General features: G+C 43.7%; 1 protein-coding gene across 3 annotated transcripts in view; it reads right to left on the reverse strand.

Moving 5' to 3' along the window:
* Nucleotides 1-21460, reverse strand: part of zgc:173742 (DNA topoisomerase I, mitochondrial) — a 43954-nt gene that overhangs the window by 5807 nt on the left and 16687 nt on the right. For 2 of the 3 annotated variants that reach the window (XM_063903381.1, XM_063903388.1), the window contains exons 10-15: nucleotides 19611-19733; nucleotides 16082-16269; nucleotides 14796-14940; nucleotides 12189-12332; nucleotides 11513-11698; nucleotides 4084-4152 (exon numbers count right to left, since the gene is read on the reverse strand). In XM_063903381.1, the coding sequence (XP_063759451.1) occupies nucleotides 4084-4152; nucleotides 11513-11698; nucleotides 12189-12332; nucleotides 14796-14940; nucleotides 16082-16269; nucleotides 19611-19733 (855 nt within the window). The remainder of the gene's footprint in view (nucleotides 1-4083; nucleotides 4153-11512; nucleotides 11699-12188; nucleotides 12333-14795; nucleotides 14941-16081; nucleotides 16270-19610; nucleotides 19734-21460) is intronic. The other variant, XM_063903397.1, reaches the window with a different exon arrangement.

A 21460-nucleotide genomic window follows, 5' to 3' on the forward strand; every position in this document is an offset into this window, starting at 1 on the left:
CAGGCAGCGTTATTGTGAAGTCTGCCTTGCTAATAGGCTACCTGACTCTGACACTGGGATGCCAATGAGAGTGTCTGCAGGTCTGAGGGCAAAGTATGATAGCCGTCTGAGCTGAATTTCCTCATGAACACACTCCATCTGCTTCTAAATGACCATTCATCCATCCCGTATGTTCCTACCTACAACTGTCTCCCAAGATGGGGGGTTTCTCAGCAATCAAGAGCACTTAACCAAACGTAGCCAGACTGTGAGCTGCTGCAGCGATCACTCTGTTTCCACGGCAAGAAACCTGTGTAAACTGAGGGATTCTTAATACGCTCCCTCCCAATTAGACAAATGGCTATGGATCATCAGAAAGGCAACATAACCATATCATAAGGCTGCTGTTCAAGTCTGGATATCATGAATGTTTCAAAATCATAAAAAGGAAGAGTCGAGTAGATTCAGCTGCTAAAAAAAAAAGGTTCTGTAAATCGATCCCTGCTTTATTTCAGAACTACGGACAGCACCTCACCCTCTACACATGCACGGCGCTGTGCTACACTTAAGGTGTCCAGGCAACATATTTGAAGGTCACAATGTCATTTATTTGGCATATGCCGGGTATTGTAAGGATGAGACTTTAAACATATGGAAACACAACTAAAACAAACTCATAAAAAGCTTCATTTGAGTTAAAAAAAGTAGAACACAGATAAAAACACTGAGACTTTTGAATTGAATTCTCCGCCACAACTCTATTCTTTCCTCCCTCTCTCCCACCTCCTACTGTTTTCCAGCCATCTTCCACCTTCTCCTTCTTAACCTCCCCTCACCTGGACCAGCTGTCACATTCCTACCTCTCCATCTCCTCCAACCCCACCTCCCCCTTCCTCTCCGCTCTCTCAGTGGCCTGGCCTTTACGGGTGCCAATCAGGCCTGCCCAAAGCAGCCATTACCATTCCACCTCCAACACACCCTGACATTTCTTGACACACTCGAGGGCAGGGAGCAGAGGCGGCGCACTCGTTCCTTCAATTGCTCCATCTCCTCATCTCGCCCTCTCGCTCCCTGTCCCTGTTTGGAGCTTCCTTTTCCTGCCTGTCAATCTTGAGATGGTGTCACGTGAGTGGCACCTGAACCTTCAAGGTGCTTTCTCATCTGCATCTCTCTCTCTCTTTTCATCGAGTCCAGCAATGAGTCCTTAACCCGGAAATTAGTTAGCATTTTACAACTTCTGGTTCCCTCGTCTTGAAGTCAACAGCAACAGAGTACCTTCAGGGAAAGACTCATTCCACCTAGATGCACTGAAAAGCGCAACAGGAAGTCGATGCCGCTTTTCTTTCCTTAAGACTGTTTAACTCTTACCTCGGTCAATATGCTGGCACATGTCTTCTTATGTTTACATAATCAGGGCTTTGTCTAACAGGGGTGCTGCGCCCTCATACCAAAATGTCGATATTTCCCTGTAAGATGTTAAAGTGATACTCCAAAATGTCCATTTTTTGGGTGATTTCTGAATTGGGTCGTTTCTTTTACTCTCTTTTTTTCTGTAGAGAAAGTAAAGAGATCGTATTCAGGATTTATTTGTTGTTTGAGGCGCAATATATGACCTAACAGCTTTAAGACATGAAGAAACTATTATTTTCCATTTTGCTTTAATGCATCATTTTTCGCCGGAAAGTGGGCGGGGATGTAGTTTTGTTAATAATAGCGTGTAAATACAGTTGTACGTTAGTGCCCTCATACTATATTCTTCTAGAAAAACCCATGAGATTGTTTACTCTTCCCTCGGTCAATATGTTGGCACATCTCTTCTTATGTTTGAATGATATGTTATTATTTTAAATGATGTTATCTTTATTGGACATATTACTTGCATTTCTAATATCATTATCTCATTTTATCTTTTATTCCACATTTTTACTTCTTATGTTTGATCTTTATTAAAGTATGTCGGATTCAGATTTGTTTACATGTTTTTGGTTGAAAGCCTGCAATAAGGACTGTGGTTAACACAAGCTGAGGAGATTTTTTTCTACGACATAAAATATGTCAGTAAACACCTCACTGGTGAATGTCTGAAGTTTCTATGTGTCATAAAAAAGACAGCGGATAAATGAAATCACTGGTGTTACCGTGAAGCCACAACCGGAACGTAGTTTGTTTTTAGCCTAACGTTAGCTTTTTTCAAAGCTGCCTATTGCATTTCTGCTCAAACAAGTATGGGTGGTAACAGTGGTGTTCGTTTGCGGAGAATATTCTGCTGAAAAAAACAAGTATTGTAAACTCTGGTTTGCCAAAGTTCTTATTTTCTGCAATATGGTAATATCCTGTTTGCTTTTTGTCGAGGGAGCCCTTGTAATGCTAACTTCCAGGTATGCCTAGAAAAATATCTAATCTCTGGACCACTCTGTTGACCTCCTCTTCAAAGCGACCATTCATCAGTCGCACCGTCTCACAACATAAGGGATTTCTCAGCATCGAAAGAACCAAGGTTGCCTGGCTGTTAGGAGCTGTAGCCTTGCGTCGTTTCCACTGAAAGAAACCTGTTCATATTAAACAATTCTGAATATGTTTTCTCAACAAGGACAACCTGTTAGCCTTGGGTGTATTCTTAAATAGACAAATAATGCTGTTATCATGTTGTATAAAGACTAAGAACCCTGAGAAGTCCCACGTCTCCCTGCAGTGGGCTAACCATGTCTAACCATGTGTTAGACAGCTGCATTGTGTGTGGCCTTCCCGCCTGCAGCTAGAGGAAGAGGTTGAAAAGACGGCAGATTTCTATGTGTGGAAATTCATCCGCCCAGCATGTTCACTCTCAATTTCTCCTCGCGCAGTTTCATTTTTATCTGCCAGGGTCCATCCCTTCTTGCTTTTGAAACTCCTTTTCTGCTTTCAGTCTCCCGGCTTCCAATATTCTTCCCCTTCTCCTCACTTTACCCCTTTCATCTCTCCACCTCAACGGCTCGAGCTCATTCAATCTCATCTCTCTTACACCTTACAATTTAGTCCCACCTTTTCCTTCACTGCTGCCTTCTTTCCCAGGAAAATATTTGTTTAAGTAATTCTATTTTGCTTGCAGAATCTTTTTCAGCATTTTCCTTCAATTATTTTAAACATCAGGGTAGTTTCTCACACTTATTCCACCATCCCGACTTTTGAAAAAACAAAAGTAAGCAAATATTTAAAGCACATGTTGACAGCTTTCACAAACAATTTGCTTTTAAACTATTTATTTTCTTTCACAGTTGTGTGAAGTGTCCTTTATCTGTTTACCATCCACAGTTATATATTTTAACAATAAAACATATTTTATGCCACTGTACTGTTTTTCTTTTTTTATCTACGTGTATTTAACGTATACCAGCGTATTTGTTTCTGCATTTTGACTTGCAATATAGTGTTTGTTTTTGTATTTATTTTTGATATGTCTTAAGTGTATTGTTTGTTGCGCTGTTGGAGGAGCGTGGGAATTAAGGAAGATATGTTATGCTCATTTACCAGTTTCATATTTGTGAAATTATGTCTCCATGATTGAATGTTCAAAAAAGGGTCTTTATTCTTCTCACTCTGCCTGTGCTGCAGCACATCTTTCCACCCTGTCTGAAACCAGAGCCCAGTCTGCTCTGATTGGTTAGCTGGATGGCTCTTTTATGATTGGTCAACAGTTTAGAGAAATCTCCAACCCCCTCAGCATATCACATACTTACAACGTGTAGAAGCTTTAGCCAATAGAAGTGCAAGTGTGACATAGCGATGTCATTAAGTTAGGGAAGTTAACAAAGGAGTCCAATGGAGGTGATTCAGGCAGGGGGGACTCTCTTTTGCGAACCATTTGCATACACAAAATCCTATATAAACACTCTACAGATAAGGGAAAACACGAAAGAGCATAATACGGCCACTTTAAGATGTCTATCACCAACATCTACGCTGTGGCTTTTGTGCATATGAGAATAAAGCCTTAGGGTCATTGAGTGCTAAAATGTTGATTCTTGTTCGGCAACGTTCACAAGACGTTCAAAACTAAAGATCAAGGGGTGCTGGGACGAAACATCTAAAGAAACTGTTAGCAGTGAGTGTTAGTGAGAGACTCACAGAGAGGCGATCAAAGAGGTCGTCTCCGGGTGATTTGTTTTCCAGGAACAGTCTAAGATTCTTAAAAACCTGAAAAGATAAGTGGAAAAGCAAAACAGCCAGTCAGCTACCAGTTAAAAAATACTAACGTTTAAAAGGCCCAACTGCAGCAATTTGGACATTTCCAACATTATAGTGATGAATATCAAGATGGATATTAAATTGCATTCCATTACTGTCACATTTACAAATTCATGTATTGATGAAATGTATCCACAAAAGTGAAGGTGATGTTTTAAAAGCTAATTTACTATCAAATCTAAAACCCCATAAAATACACACTTATAGATATGCATTTTAATAAACAATAGGAGGAGGAGCGAGAGTGGTGTGTGTGTGTGTGTGTGTGTGTGTGTGTGTGTGTGTGTGTCTGGAGCCCGACTCCATTTGTCCATCATAGAGCGGAGCCTGAGGAGTAAAATTGGCACAATTTACATCTGACATTTCCAGCGACTCCGTGGCTTCCACAGATGCGCGCTTCCCGGAATAAACTTGTAAAATATGCAAGGCACCAATTAATAGCAACAGATGTGTAGCTTTATGAAACACGCTAACAAATTCACTCCCGAGGCAATGATGTTCCTCTTGGCAAACAAACTGAAAAACACGGAAAAAAGTTAAATGAAGGAAGTGCTTTTGGGATAAAAATGTTAATCTGTTGAAAAATATCTCAGAGAAGCAGAGCCAGCAGTCAGTGTGCTTGATTAGTGATGTGTACAGGTCTGTGTATGTGTGTGTTAAGAATGTAAATACTTATTAAGAAGAAATTAGGATATTTCAAAAAGTAACTTGTAGTTTTAAGTGGTTGAGCAATAGATTTCATTTTTTGGCTGTATTCCCTCCCTCCACCAGGGGAGCCTCATTCAGCTGCGAGTCTGTATTCTGGAGTTCATTCCATCACGGAGTGGGAGTGGGTAGGGTGCAGTGTTGTCAGGATACCAACATTTTTGGTTCGATACTAAATCAAGAATTGCGACTTCGATACTTTTTTGATACTTTTCTTTAAAAATGGGAAACCGTCTTAAATGTCATGATTATGCTTTATTTCAAAGGTGTGATGAACTGCATTATTCAAAAGTGTACATGAACTTTGGATAATAACATGGGAGAAATACATGGAGTGCTCTCTTTTCCTCTCTCCCTCTCCTGACAGCCAGTCGTATCCGTCTCATGCAGCTCAATGATCCAGTAATGAGTAACCCGGCAGTGAAGAATAAACATAATTATAACTAGTTCCAGATGCAGATAAGATAGTTAAGTGTGTTAGGTCTTTAACTTGAAGTACGTGTTTTGCTCCGCGCACCGGTCCCGTCACAACGGGCGGAGTTGCGGCGGTGATCTGCGTGTTCTCTGTCAGCAGAGATGTAACCAAAATACTTCCAAATTTCATTTCTGGCGTCGTTTTTGTCAACAAGCCCAAGCGCATCGGCAATAGCACTCGCACTTGCAGCCATGCTCTCGTTTTGTCACATGATATGACAGCTAGAGCGAGGGGAGGCACTACAGGCACGGCTACAGGGAGTGGAAGCACTGCGCTTAACACACACAGGAAATACGGCTCTTATTAAAACAATGTCATTATTAAAGTACCGATACTAATGAAATGGGGGAATCGTTGCATTTTAAACGGCAGGCTATCGCGATTACCTTTTCCTAGAGCAACGTACACCTCACAAATTACCCATCATGCCTGGCTGCCGAGAGCATAGAACCTCCGATCTCCCGCTCTCAGCTCAGTAGAATGAATAGAGAGAGAAAATAAATCTGGATTCAGCTTTTAGCAAATTGTACTACTTTTAAAACCTAAATGATTTACAGACGTCTCTTCCCCAATGTAAGTCAATGGGGAAAAGTATTTCTGGGCCTAGTGACGTCACGGAGAGATAGGGAAGTTGTAGTATTGACGTTTGGCCACTGCGAATATTTTCCTCAGCGTCCGGAGCACTTCCTGGGGCTTGGCTGTCGCCCAGAGTTAATGACTGGTGTTTTGTTCTGGTTTTCTGATTCAACAATGTCAGTGAGATTCTCAATGCTGATTCATTTTCGGGAGACAGCGTCAAACTTCATTTCCGCCGCCCAGCGCTAAAAAATGTCTTTGTGTCCAGTGTAAACACATTATTAATATTAACCCTTAACCCTCCTCTCCCCGCTAAGAAACAATGATTTGATTTTCATTCAGTTTCACTAGAAAAAAGGAACTGGCTGTACTGCATTGGCAGTCCATATGCATAGCGTGGCTCCACTTCATTGCCATTTCTGTATTCCTCCCCTGCAGTGCCTTTTGTCCTGTGCATGCAGGATTTCAGCAGAAGAAGCCAGTTGCATATACAGTACATAAAAACCAAGCATTTAAGCGACAAGTGTTAAATTGAATTATTTTAATACCCCCCCAGAGGTAGAAAATGGAAATTCCTTACTTCCATCCTTGTTCAATTTTATACCAAGTGACATTTCGCAGCAATCTCGCTGATTTCCCTGGGAATTGATGAAGCTAAATTATGCAAAAGACTAATTAATTCTAGCTAATGTGTTGCTTTTGAATACACTCATTTGAATAATTATACGTTCTGCCAAGAAACAAAACACTTTGGCTGTCAGGTGCTAACATTTCTGTCTCCATCTCTGGAACAGAAGATAGCATGGGCTGAGACCAGAGGAGGGGTTGAACATTTACATATGTATACATGCACACACACTCACACACACCCAAATGTGACAGCTGTGAGACAGATGCAGACAACAGGAGTACAGAAAGGATTTATAAAAAGTTCCTACGTTGTGTTTTCTTGTATTGTGGCTTTGGATAACCTGCTCATTAAAGAAAGCATCATCATTTACTGTGAGAGTTAAACCAACAGCTGACAGGAGTCGCAGCCCAATTACTTTATTTTCTTTTAAAAATTCCCCTGTTGGCAGTCGGTCCCACCTGGCACACTGTGAGGACACCTGACAGCAGGAAGCCATGCCTAGAAATGTTTGCACAAGCTGGAATAAAAATTGCACAGCATCACACATTAATCTGTGCTTAAAGTATGCTACTTAAGGTGTCAAAGTATTTAAATGATTTGGGGCCGACGAATGCGTACCAAAAAAAAAAAAATCCACTTTGATTTACAGTGACTGTCATATTAACTATTCTCTCTTTCCTCACATCTTATAATTATATTATAATACCTAATTATAACTGATGCTGAAAAGCAGAAGCACTGATTTCTACCTTTAAGAGATTTAAAAGATACACTGCACTTTTGTTACATTGATTCCTTAAATGCGAGCACAAACGTTGCCGTTAAAATTGCTTTTTTTTCAACCACAAAGGAAACCTAAAACTGTGGAAGGGTTTAAAACAATGAGGAAGAATAATTATGAAAGAAAAGGATTTAACCATATTTTAAGATTTGACAGTACAATTGTGTCATAAAAGCTGCTGCAAAGTTATACTATAAAAAATAATGATTCCTATGGTCCTACTGAACGGTATTATGCACTTGTGAATATTCCAACGGCTGTAACGGACAAATTAAACCGGCACAGCTACAGGAATCCAATCTGAAACTGTGCCTCGGGGACATTGCTTTCTGCTCCCGGCTCTGTTTGTGTCGATGTGTGTGAGTGACCTTCTCTGCAGGAACCAAAAGGGCAACACCTCTAATATTATTCTGAAATATATCCGTTTTGTATTACAAAAAACAAGAGCTGCAACGATTATTCAACTCAACAATCAGTCAGTTGACGGAAGAATAATCGTCGGCTATTTTCAGAAACAAATAAAGAAACATGTTCAAAGTACTTCTCACACACACACAAACACACGTTCAAAGTAGTTCACACAGACAGACAGACAGACAGACAGACAGACAGACAGACAGACAGACAGACAGACAGACAGACAGACAGACAGACAGACAGACAGACAGACAGACAGACAGACAGACCATTTCCTTTGCTGGCATTGGCGGCCTTTGTTGCTTTGTGTAATTTTGCCGTGTAAGTTAAAGGCCGCGGACTGCGCGGAGTGAATTTGTTTGTCATGCCACGTGGGAGACCAGTAAGGTCACGTAACAAAGCTTTCAGGGGGCCAGAACGCAAGGTGCAACCTCTGTAATGCCACCATTCAGTGCAGCGGTGGAACGTCTAACATAGCAAAACATTTACGCCGTCATCACAAGGTTGAGACAACTCCACATGAGTATGGAACGATCATTGCGTCAATGTTCAACATTAAGGGTACGTTTTTGAACACATGTTAACTTGTCAAATTGTTCAGGTACAGGTCTGGACCTGTACATAAACCTTTGTACCGGTACCTGTACCTGATGTTACGTTTAGATACGCAGCCCTACTGTATAGGCTACTGCCTGAGTATCCTGCTGTTATATAGATGTAAAAGCCATCTTATTTATATTTCCTTCGTCTGGTATTTATTAGCATTGCCTTTGATTTGGAGGTAATCCAAAAGTAAAAAAAATAGATAGTAGAAGATAGAAGGAAATTAGGATCCGTTTCACTTCCTAACAAAAACCAGTATGCACATTTAGTAACGGAGTGTGAACCGATAAAAATAACAGGTGGGTTATTTTGTCTTACACCGTGGAATCAACTTGGTTTCAAGAAAGGCGTATGTGGCAGCCGGGTGTGGTTAGAGCGCCGGCTGCTGGGGTGAGGGGAGTGGCTCGGCCGGAGACCAGACAGCTGATCAGAATCAGGTAACCAGTCATTTAATATAAAGCATGTTGGTAACCTGGTTCTGGTCTGTTTTGCAGTAGGCTGGGTCCTGGGTCAACGCCCGGCCGCCGCAGATTGCCCTCCAGAAGATGCCAGCCGACGACGACCCAGAGGCATATCTGGACATATTTGAGAGCACTGCGGCGGCGTGCGGGTGGCCGGAGGAGGAGTGGGCTGTGCGGCTTCTTCCCCTGCTGTCCGGGGGAGCGCAGCTAGCCGCCCACAGCCTGCCAGCGTCCTCTCGAGATGAGTACAAGCAGCTGCGGAGGGCCATCCTGGACCGGCTCAGCAGCACGCCAGAGGGACACCGCCGCCGGTTCCGGGCCCTCCCCTTCGAGGACGCTGGCCGCCCCTTCTCCTACGCGAAGCAGCTCCTCGATGCGGCGAGGCGCTGGCTTCAGCTGGGGATACGCTCCGCCGAGGATGTCGTGGAGCAGGTGGCACTGGAGCAGTTTGCCACCGGGCTGCCATCGTCAACGGCGAATTGGGTCCAGTGTCACCGCCCGGCCAGCCTGGAGGCAGCCGTCGTCCTCGCGGAGGACCACCTTTCGCTTCCCCGGCGGAGCATGAAGGAGGAGACCAGACAACCTGTCGTCCCCGCGGGCCGACCCGTCCCAGCCCCGAGGAGGAGGTTCCCGACAGCAGCCGCTGCACCGCCTTCTCCTCAACCCACGACCCGGTCCCTTCCCACCCTAGCCCTACCTCATCTCTCTCTCTCTCTCCCCAGGAGTGCTGGCGGTGCGGGCAGCCCAGCCACTTCCAGCGGGAGTGTCCCATGATGGAGGTCAGACAGTTGGTCCGGGTTGCGGGACCGCCAGTTGCCTCCCACGGTTTAGAAGGGACGTACCGTATACCGGTATGTATACAGGGGGGTACCCACCAGGCTCTGATGGACACGGGCTGTAATCAGACGATGATCCATCAGCGCTTGGTTCGGCCGGGGGCATTGGTTGAAGCATCGTGGGTGAAGGTGAGGTGTGTGCATGGGGATATTCACCAGTACCCGGAGGTGACTCTGGAAATATCTTTTAGGGGTAAAAAGCATAGAGTCAGGGCTGGAGTTAGTACTCGCCTCACGCACCCTCTGATCTTGGGAACAAATTGGCCGGGGTTTGCTAAGCTAGCGGGGGCTATGGGGGTGAGTTCACGGGAGTCAGGGAAATGTGAGTGGTGTGCTGTGTTTAGTGGCGAATCGGAAGCGGCTGACGGCGACGAAGGGGGAACAGACACGGAGGGGGCCGGGGAGGTCCCTCTACCACCGGAGGGTGCCGGGGAGGCCCCTCTGCCCCCGCCAGTGTTCCCGGTTGAGGATTTCATCGTGAGCCGTGACACACAGACAGGAGAGATCAATAGCCAGTTGTTGGTAGCACAAAGCCGTCAGGAATTGATTTTCCAGGCGGCTCATCACAACCCCATGTCAGGTCACCTAGGGTACGATAAGACACTACACCGGATCATGGCCCGATTTTATTGGCCGGGCATTCGTACGGATGTGAAGCGGTGGTGTGCATCCTGCAGCGAATGTCAGCTGGTTAATCCGCCGGCCACCCCAAAAGCGCCTCTGCGCCCACTCCCATTAATGGAGATGCCTTTTGAGAGAGTTGGTATGGACCTCATCGGGCCATTAGACCGGAGTGCACGGGGATATCGCTTGTACTCGTCCTAGTGGATTATGCAACACGATATCCCGAGGCAGTGCCGTTGCGCAATATCTCTGCAAACAGCGTTGCACAGGCCTGTTTCATATAATCTCCCGAGTCGAGATCCCGAAACAGATCCTGACTGACCAGGGCACGTCATTTATGTCACACACACTACGTGAGCTGTATGAACTGTTGGGCGTCCGCTCGATCCGGACTAGCGTTTACCAGCGTTTTACCGGAGGTCATTATTAACACCAAATTAGATTGGCTGTAAATGTGTGTGCGAAAAGTGTAGTTATGCAGAGGAGACGAGAGGGCTTAGACTACCTCACCAGCGGTAAATAATACAAACAGAAAATGAAAGAAGTTGACCATCTACTGGAGCTTTGGTGAGCGAAAGTATAGTTTATGTATCGATGGATCGATTGCTATTGTAACCACGGTGACGAGTGTCTGTGTTTTCCTACAGTCTGATGTTTTCATGCTGAGGCATCACGGTTGTTGTTGCTACGTTTTGCTTTGTGATAGCGCCCTTTACTCCATGAATTAAGGTACAAAAAGCCTTTATATATCTAAGTTGTTCGTGCCCCACCAGTTTTGTACATATAAAAATGCCACTGGGTGAGGAGAAGGGAGGTTCCTAGAGAGAGAGAGACGGGGGAATGCTATGGGAGAGCTAACGGTATATGTGTGTGCGAGTGATCATTAACATACTTCTTTGTTGTTTTGGCGTGGTTACTTCTGAGACAGGTTCTCAGAATGATGATTGAATGACGCGATGATGACATGTGAGGTGCCCGTAACCAATCCAAGCTACAAGCACTAATGCAGTTCAGAGCCCAGACCACCGCTCTGACACTTTTAAAGCAACTTGCCATGGTGGCCGTAGGACGTACAATTATTTTTGGGCATCACGGCCAGACCGAGGGGCAATGAAGGCCATGGCCGTCGTGAAATTCACACCCTGGTTGTGACATCCACATGCGAGTGTGAGTGCTTTTGGCAACTTTTTGTCCCTTTACCTTGCTGATGACGGGCACCTTGTTGTAGTAGCGAATGGAATCTTTACCCAGGAAGTCGAACTCCACCACACACTCGTTGCCGTCCAGCTTCTCGTGGAGGGTGATGTGCTCCACGCGCAGGGAGCAGCAACCGACCGTGTCCGCCGACTCTCCCTCCTCCTTCTCGTTACCAGCTCTCAGCGCCAGCTTTCAGAAGACAAAAAGATAGAAACACATCAGATCCGCACATCGCCTTTACCACAGAGCAAACATCTGCCAATCATACACAAGAGCCATTGGATAGGATATCAAACAGCAGAGAAGTAAACAAAGCTGAATCTGAGTTTAAATAGTCTTCGGCACGAGCCAAAAGCAATCACACACTCAATCTATCATTTCACTCAATGCAGAGCGGGATAATTAGCCCAGGGTCGCTGGAAGAAAATGGCTACCTATAATCCATTTATCTCATTGCAAAAGATCTGCCATCCAGCTCTGTGAGAAGACAGAGAAGGCAATCAAGACGCATCGTATCGATTTCCAATACCTTCACGTGGCTCCTGGTATCAGACCTGAGCACTTAGGGCAATCTGTGAAAGTTATTTCTAGCACTGCCGTGTAAACATAGAAAAGTTGGCATCCTAATTGCTGCATTTGAATGCCAGAGTTGTTCCCCGACCACGGCTCGGACGCAGACCTTGTCTATGAAGTAGAGGGCCACGGCTCTTTGTCGGGTTTTCATCTGTTTGGATTTGAGATCCTGGGTGTACTGGTAACGGATGTTGTCCACGCATGACTTCAGCTTGCGGGCAATTTCATATTTCTCCCAGTCCTTTTCTCCCTTCAAAGGATGAAAGTAAGGAGAGGAGGAGGAACAAGAGGTGTAGACAAAGAGAAAAGGAAAGAGGAGACATTAATGCAGCCTGTTACATCACACTACTTTAATGACAACATTGTTTTTTACTGCTGGTTATTTATTAGGAGTTTGGACCAAAGCACGATTAACCGCTCCACCGGTGAACACACAGGCCTATTGTCATGGAGACTAATAGTGGAATATCTTAACCTTTACACGTGAAAGATGGAAATAAGGGAAAAAAAGGAGTTATGTTTTGGAGGAGAGGGAAAGAGAAATGGAGAAGAGGGAAAAAAAAGATGTCACACATGTCTCATACACATGGCGATTGCCCTTCTCTCCAAGCAAAACCATAATGGCATTTTAATAATGTACAACCAATAAATATAAGAATGTAAAAGCACATTTCCTACACAAACAGGTCTGGCTTATTTGACCATGAATTTCTAAAAGGAAAGGGCCGTATCCACAAGCCACAATTTATTCCAATGAATGCCAATCGGACACAGTGTCTTTTTCCTGAATGCTCCGCCTTGTTTGTGCGGCCGCGTCCAGTTGAAAATACCACAACTTATACTACAGACTATAGAAATAGAATTAAAATCTTGTTTTTCGGCTGTGCTGGTCCGAAGAAAAATATCTTAAAGACTGAAAAGGCAGGTTTTTTGGAGCGGATGAGTGTGAGACTTTGATCGTCCTCCTCCCTCGCTATACGGCTGTCAGACGGAGCGGTGACAAGCTCATTCAGACAAACTGTGAGAGCCAGAATCTGGTTGTTGCTTTTAGTGAAGCCGAAATGTAGAGAAAACAGATGTTAACATCAATGCTAGGGTGTGGGGATACGTTGTTGACATATCATTGTCACAGAAACAATAAAAGAGCACCTTCTATCAGGAAAAGACACTATGTGGACACGGGCCCGAAAATTCAAACAGAAGCACATGTTTGATTTGCAACCAATGTTAAGATTTAAAATTGGCATTTGTAATTCTGGTCATTTTATCTGTAGGGTTCAATTATTAATCGTTGCTTAACAATTAAATAAATCTATATATTTTCTACAGATATCCAGAATGAGCATTAATTACCGTGCAAAGACTTACACTTTTTGTGTGATGATTGCATTGGCTGTATTTTCTAATGACTTGATGCCAGTTTAGCTGATTAAATTTCAGTGCCACGTGTTCATTTGTCTCAGTTGGAATGCAGGCTGTTTTAGCACTATTCATTACCGCGTCCTCAGTTTTGTGAGTGCTAAGCAAGAGGCCGGCTGCCAATATCATTTGCCAATTGGCAGACACCAAGCTGACCTCCTGAAAAATGAGTACTTACAACGGCAAGCCTGTCCAATGCTTTGAATTAATTAGTTTGTTTTTTTTAAACGGCTGAAAATGGCTCAAATATACCTTTTTTTTGGTCCATAATACATTTTTCCTTCAAATGCTGGTGCCTTTATTACCCATATTTTTGTATCTCATCGGTGTTGTTAGCCCATGGTGTTTGGATAATTAAATAAGACAAGGAAAGGTAAAAGCCAAAAATAAGGCCAAGTAGTTTGTTTTAAAAAAACACCATAAATGTTGGATGACATATCATAAGTACCGTAATTTCCGGACTATAAGCCGCTACTTTTTGCACAAGCTTTGAACTCTGCGGCTTATAGTCCGGTGCGGCTTTTCTATGGATTTTTCATGATTTTTGTGATATCGTAAGAGGTTTTGTTTTGGTTTGTTCCGCTGTTGTACGGCACTACTTTGCCTGGCGGAAGGGCACGGGGGAAAAGAGTGGTATGTTGGTCACATGTCCGTCCGCCAGGCAAAGTAGTGCCATACGAATTAGCGCGAAAAAGAGACTAGATTAGCAAGAGCAAGACGAGTACCGTAATTTCCGGACAATAAACCGCTACTTTTTGCACAAGCATTGACCTCTGCGGCTTAAAGTCCGGTGCGGCTAATGTATGAACAAAACAGGATTTTCCCCTAATTTTAGCTTGTGTGGCTAATATTCAGGTGCGCCTTGTAGTCCGGAAAATACGGTATATTAATAGTTTTCAATTTCAGACTATACGTTTTTTTAATGAAGGTTTTCTTTCCTTTCAGTGAGGGAGAAGAAAATCTACTTGCCTGAGATACCTCATTTAATGAAGTGAGCAACTGCCATTTTTGTCAAAATGACGTTATTGCTGAGTGGCCCAGCAGTCGAGTACCGCGACTACTATGGCAACGATTGACTGCTGGTGCGTTCAGGTGCTTCAGGAACAGATGTATCCATTAACTGAGAAGCCTATCTAAAAAAGTATTAAGTCTTGATTATAATTAGAGATATCAATCCACACCATAAAACACAAATGGTGCCTGTCTCTGCACTATATCAATAAACTGCTAATTAATTTGTTTATTTACTGAAGTGGTAATGACGCATTTGCCCGTATGTAGGAGGACAGGGTACCTTGAGTTTTGAGTTGGCATTGAGCATGATGTATTTAATGGATCCCTGGATGTTCTCGGTCCAGCTGGCCAGCCATGTCACGGTGTTGTCATGACGAACCATCTTCCAGTGGTGACCAGCAGGCGCCACGGGGATACGGGATTCTCTGTCAGTGAAAGAGAGCAGGAAAGAGGGTGTGTGTGAGCGTTTGAATAAAAGCTAGAGCATCCTAAAGAGAAAGTCACAAGGCAAAATGATGGGAAAATAAAGAGCCACTTTCCATTAAATCCAGCAATCTGTTGCTACAATGTGGTAGACACAGCTTTTTAAAGCGCTGTCCATTTAGAGGTGCTGAAACAGCCTTTAATTGTATTTCCTGTTCACTTTGTCCAATTGTATTGCCCCGTTTGTGTGTGCTCCGATCTTTATCATATGTTATCAGTATTAAAGGGGCCCTGTTATGCTCATTTTCAGGTTCATACTTGTATTTAGTGCCTCTACTCTGACATGTTTACATGCTTTAATGTTCAAAAAGCTCTTTATTTTTTCCTCATACTGCCTCTGCTGCAGCACCTTATTCTGTCTGCTCTGATTGGTAAGATGGTTAGCTCTGTTGTGATTAACCACTTAGAGATGTCCTGCCCCTTAGCCCCTTGGGTAAAATGTGTTGGGAGAGCTAGCCAAGAGAAGTGTGAGTGTTACATATAATGATGTCACTATGTTACAGAAGTAAACAAAGCTGTCCAATGGAGGGATTTCAGGCGGGGGGGGGGGGGGGGGATATGTGGGAGATATACTCCCTCTGGTAGAAACAGAGATTTGAGCACTTGCAGACCATTTACATGCAATGAATCGAATATAACACTACAGAAAAGGGAAAACCCAAAAAAGAATAATAGGGCCCCTTTCAAAAGTTCAATAGATAGTCTCTAAAAAGGTTTGTGAGAAGAGCTGATCAGTTGACTCATTGATAATGAATCAAAAAAACAATATCATTTGCTTGCTTTCTTACCTGCTCTTTAGGCGACACAGCTGGATACACACAGACACGCACACACACACCGTACCCAGCACTGCAGAGTGTGGCACATCGAATTAACCTATAGACTTTATATCAACTTATAGGCCGACATCTGTAACGGGACGAAGATGTCCTCTCCCCTTTAGCCAATCAACGTTTAATCCTTGACATCCCTACTACTGTGAGTGAATAAGTGATGCATAATTAAATCTCTTAAGTGATTTACTGCCTAAATAAACCAGATCTCTGATTTCCCTTAAAGAAATCATTTGGCCCCCACTCTCACTTGCTGCAGTTGATAATGACGTGCTCTGGTTGGATCCTTTTCTTCAGCATGCCCTGTTTGGGGTGCTCTCCTCTGCCCCGGAACAGCCCCGGTGGTTCAATCTTAAAGTTGCCGATGCGCTCTCTGTGGTGGTCCAGCAGACAGTAGCCAAAATCATCAACAATCTTCTGGTTGGCCTCTTTCACAGCCTAAAACCAAACACATAGGAGTTATCCAGAGCCTACAGTCGAGGCCAAAATGATTAGCCCCCTTATGAAATTAGACAAAACCATTGATTTCTCCATGGACATGACCATTAACAACAAGTGTTTATAGTGTATTTGTTTCCAAAACAACAAAGACAAAATGTCCACTAAGTTTGATTAGGATATTTTATTCATACACTGAGTTGAAACCAGAAAGGGCAAAAATGAGACAACCAAAATGATTAGCCCCATGGCCATTAATAGTCAATAGCTAGACTACGAGCAGATTTCTGCATATTATCCCTCAAAATTTCAACATCATTTTCTTTTTTCATGATGCCATGCAACCAAACAAGGCTCCCTGTGCCTGAGGCTGCAAAACAGCCCCACAGCATGATGCTCCCACCACCATGTTTAACTGTGGGAACTGTGTTCTTAGGGTTGAAGGCTTCTCCCTTTCTTCGCCAAACATAAGCAACATCCATGTGCCCAAACAGTTCCAGTTTAGACTCATCAGACCAAAGCACAGACTTCCAAAACTCATCTTTACCTTTCAAATGTTCACGGGCAAACCTCAGTCTGGCTTTGATGTGCTGCTCTTTGATTAAAATGGTTCTTCTGGGATGATGGCCCTGAAGCCCACCACAATGGAGAGCCCTCACAACAGTGTTCCTTGAAACATCAACTCCAGAAGAGGCCAGGTCAGCAACAATCATCTTAGCAGGTTTGTTTCTTACAGAATCTGTCTCCTTGTACTTGGCAATGACGCAACCTACAGCGGTTATAGACACTGTGAAACGCTTGGAAATGGCAGTATAGCCTTCCCCCTTATCATGAGCCTCCACTATCTTCTGTCTGAGCTCAAGACTGATTTCTTTTGTCTTTGGCATGGTGAGTAAAAGCACTCCCTCTCAATAATGTGTTCAAGTGCCCTGTTCCTTGGGAGTCCTTTTATGCTGATTGAATGCTCAGGTGTTGTTAGGAAGCTGTGACGGGGTTCTCTCTTAACGCTCCACAAACATTGGCGTAGTCGAAAAATTGAGCTCAGCTGCTTTATTTACAAAGTCAATAACAAATATATACCGGTTTGAAAAACAATTTTGACAAATAATTAAACCGAGTTGTCTGAAAATGTCCTCCCCACTCTGATATTGTGGGATCTTTCCAGTATCAGTAAGAGGTCTTGGACTTGCTTTTCCCAGGAGTCACTGAAAATCACCACATCGTCGAGGTAAGCAACGCTGCAGTTCTCACAACCCTGGAGGACTCTGGAAAGTTGCTGGTGCTCCATGAAGTCCAAAAGGCATCACAGTAAACTGGAAAAGCCCAGCTGGTGTTCTAAGGGCTGTGTAAGGTTGACTGAACTTGTCCAGAGGCACTTGCCAGTACTCCTTACACAGATCCGGATCGGAGCTGCCAGGTACATCACCACTCAGGGTTGTGAGAACTGCAGCGCTGCTTACCTCGGCGATGTGGTGATTTTCAGTGACCCCTGGGAGAAGCATGTCCAAGACCTCTTACTGATACTGGGAAGGATCCACAATGCTGGTTTGACCCTCAATTCTTCTAAGTGCGAGTGGGCACGACAGGAGACTCTGTACCTAGGTTTCCAACTGGGACGAGGAGAGGTACGGCCGCAAATGGATAAGGTGGAAGCTATCCGAAATTCAACCTCGCACCAAAAAGGAGGTCAGATCCTTCCTTGGATTGGCTGGATGGTACAGGAGATATGTGACCCAGTTTGCCACCATTGCAGCACCACTCACAGCACTGACCTAGAAGGACCAGAGAAACCCGGTAACCTGGTCAGAAGACTGTGAAACAGCCTTCCGCACATTGAAAGAGTACCTGTGTTCTTTCCCGGTCCTAAAGAGTCCAGACTTCACCAAAAGGTTTCTGGTACATGGATGCCTCGGCAGTCGGCCTTGGAGCAGTCCTGCCTCAAGGGGACCCTGGAGAAGAGTGTCCAATTCTGTACCTGAGTCGTAAGATGCTTCCTCGTGAGACCAGATATTCCACTGTGGAGAAGGAGGGCCTAGCCATTAAGTGGGTCCTAGATAGTCTGCAGTACTATCTGCTTGGGCGTGAGTTTGATCTGGAAACCGACCACCGGGCTCTCACCTGGATCAACTCCATGAAGGATCACAACAGTTGCCTTACCCGTTGGTACCTCTCACTCCAACCTTTCAAGTTCACCATTGGTCACCGATGTGGCAAGTCTAATGTGGTGGCTGATTACCTTTCCAGTTTGCCGCACATCGCCAACCTCAGGGAGGAGGGGGGTAATGTGGCAGAGCGGATCACGGAGTGACTAACTCCGCCACTGACAGTGGGCGGCACACACACACTCAGTAAATCATGGCTGCAACTCCACTAAACATCCTTTTTTTCCCTCCCGTTTCTGTAGCGCGAGAGTGCACACTTGTTCGTCTACACTTATATAAACATACATTCACACTATGATTTGCTACTTACTCCCCAACGAGGGATTATTTTGAAAAGACAGAGGCGCATCACTTCCGTTGTTTAAATATGATTTAGCGATGCATGCAATTATCCTTTTTTTAAGTTTAATAATGATGTTTGATTTGAATCTCAGTGATAATTAACCTGTTTATCTAGGAGGTTAAAATATGGAATATATTTTATGTTCTAGAACAAAGTCAACAAATAGATAATGCCCTATACTGTTGAAATGATTGAGTAATTGAGTGACAAGCCTACTGGGAGGGGCTATGTGTGTATATAAGGGACTGTCTTGGGACTGAAAGGAAGTCTGATTCTGGTTGCAGAGAAGGCAACAGCTCCAGATTATGGACATTATTAGACAACTCGGTTTAATTATTTGTCGACATTGTTTTTCCAACCAGTATATGTTTGTTTTTGACTTTGTAAATAAAGCAGCTGAGCTCAATTGTTCGACTACACCATGTGTGTGGAGGGTTAAGATAGAACTCCGTCACAGAAGCCAATTGACTGCAGAGGTGTGGTTTGAAAGCTGATTGGTTCATTAGGTGTGTTTTGAAAGCAAAACATGGGGGGCTAATATTTTTGACCACCCCATTTTTCACTATATTTGATATAAAGCAAGCCTAAAAATTTATTTTATATTCCAAAATGTACCAAAAGCTACTAAATAGCACTGGTGAATGTTTGGTTGTATCAAGTTTTATCAATGCTGCAAACATTGGGAAGAATTTTAGGAAAATGTTCGGTAATTCCTGGGGGGCTAATAATTTTGGCCTCAACTGTAAATGATCCATGCTGACCTTCTTTAGACCAGGAAGGAAAGAACAGTGAGATAGGGAGACCACAACGAGTAGTAGAAATGGCCAGAATGTTACCAGTTTCCCCTCTTTGGTCATGAGTTTCCTGGCCTCCACCTTGGCTGTATGCATGGCGTGGAGCTCTTTAAAGTCGCATTTGTCCAGATCTTTGATCAGCATCCTCTCCTCATCGCTCATTTCCTAAAGAGACAAAAGCACACACACTCAACACTGAGTGCAGCAGCAGAGACTTCTTGAGTGATATATGCATAAAAACAGGGATATCTTTAGATCAATAAACTTTCATCAATAAACCTTTCCTTCTTCTGGGCCATACTTGTTTCTTTATTTTCTGACATTTCACTGCAAATTACGGCCTGCTCCGTAAAAACAAAGCAGTCTATGCCGTCGCTCTATTTGACATGATTGTCTTATTTTTGGAGTAATTATACAGTTTTTGATGAGCAGAGATATTGTTTACAAGCATCACTTTAAAATGTTACGGGGAAAAGCAGCATTCAGGTATGAGGGCATACGGAAGTAAGAGTGCGCAGCGCCCCTGTTACCCGGTTTAGAAAAAAACGGGCATCCAAGTTTCAGCTGCTTAACTTTGCAGCTCAAGTTTACTGTGTCACTTAGAATTAATTGCGTGACACTCCTTTTGTGAGAGGTACGAGGCTACGAAATCCCTCAAACTCGTATTGTATTATGCTTGTGAAATATGGATGGACGTATCCATCAAGAAGATAAATATCTGGTCAAAATTCTCCATGCTGCTGGAAAGAAGGCTGTCACTCAGAAGAAGTAGCTTAACATTGATGCAGTAGACAAAAGATAATGGCTTTAGTGATAATTTAATAATACAGAAACGCACCTACAGGTTAAAGTTATAGATGATACATTTCTCAAAAGGGGAAAATGGTTCAGATAAAAAGGAAGAATAAACACTCTGTACTCTTTGATTATAATGTAGACTGGCCCCTTTCTTACCCTGTTCTCTTTGAAATGTCTTTAACTCTACCCTGTTAAGGATCCAATCCTCCTCACATACAAGTCTCTCCCCAAGTACTTGGCGGACCTCCTCCACCCCTACACCCCTTCTCGGAGTCTGCGGCTCTCCATTCGCCGCACTCGCCACCGATCTGTTGGAGACAAGGCGTTCGATCTTGCGCCCCCCCCTCTGGAACTCTCTTCCTGCTGAGATCTGCAATGCTGCCTCCCTGGACATTTTCAGGTCATCATTAAAAACTCACCTGTGCACCATGGCTTTTGACCCCTAACCCATCGCAGTCCCCCTGCTTCCAGTCCTACTGCTAGTGATTGAATTTTTACTTTATTATTTGTCCTACTTTGTCTGTTTTTGTCTGTCCTCACCTCATGTCAAGTGGGTCCCTTGAGAGGCGCTATATAAATGAAATCTATTATTATTACTAACAAAAGTAAGAAAAAGAAGAATTAATTGCTTGAATAATGGCCAGACTTTACATATTCGTATCCACAGTCCCATTGTTATTTAGTAGTAGAGCTGGGAAATGCAGATACAGTGGGGCAAAAAAGTATTTAGTCAGCCACCAATTGTGCAAGTTCTCCCATTTAAAAAGATGAGAGATGCCTGTAATTTTCATCATAGGTATACCTCAACTATGAGAGACAAAATGGGGGAAACAATCCAGGAAATCACATTGTAGGATTTTTAATGAATTAATTGGTAAATTCCTCGGTAAAATAAGTATTTGGTCACCTACAAACAAGCAAGATTTCTGGCTCTCACAGACCTGTAACTTCTTCTTTAAGAGGCTCCTCTGTCCTCCACTCGTTACCTGTATTAATGGCACCTTTTTGAACTCCTTATCAGTATAAAAGACACCTGTCCACAACCTCAAACAGTCATACTCCAAACTCCACTATGGCCAAGACCAAAGAGCTAT

The sequence above is a fragment of the Eleginops maclovinus genome, chromosome 2, assembly GCF_036324505.1.
Source record: "Eleginops maclovinus isolate JMC-PN-2008 ecotype Puerto Natales chromosome 2, JC_Emac_rtc_rv5, whole genome shotgun sequence".
Taxonomy (NCBI): domain Eukaryota; kingdom Metazoa; phylum Chordata; class Actinopteri; order Perciformes; family Eleginopidae; genus Eleginops; species Eleginops maclovinus.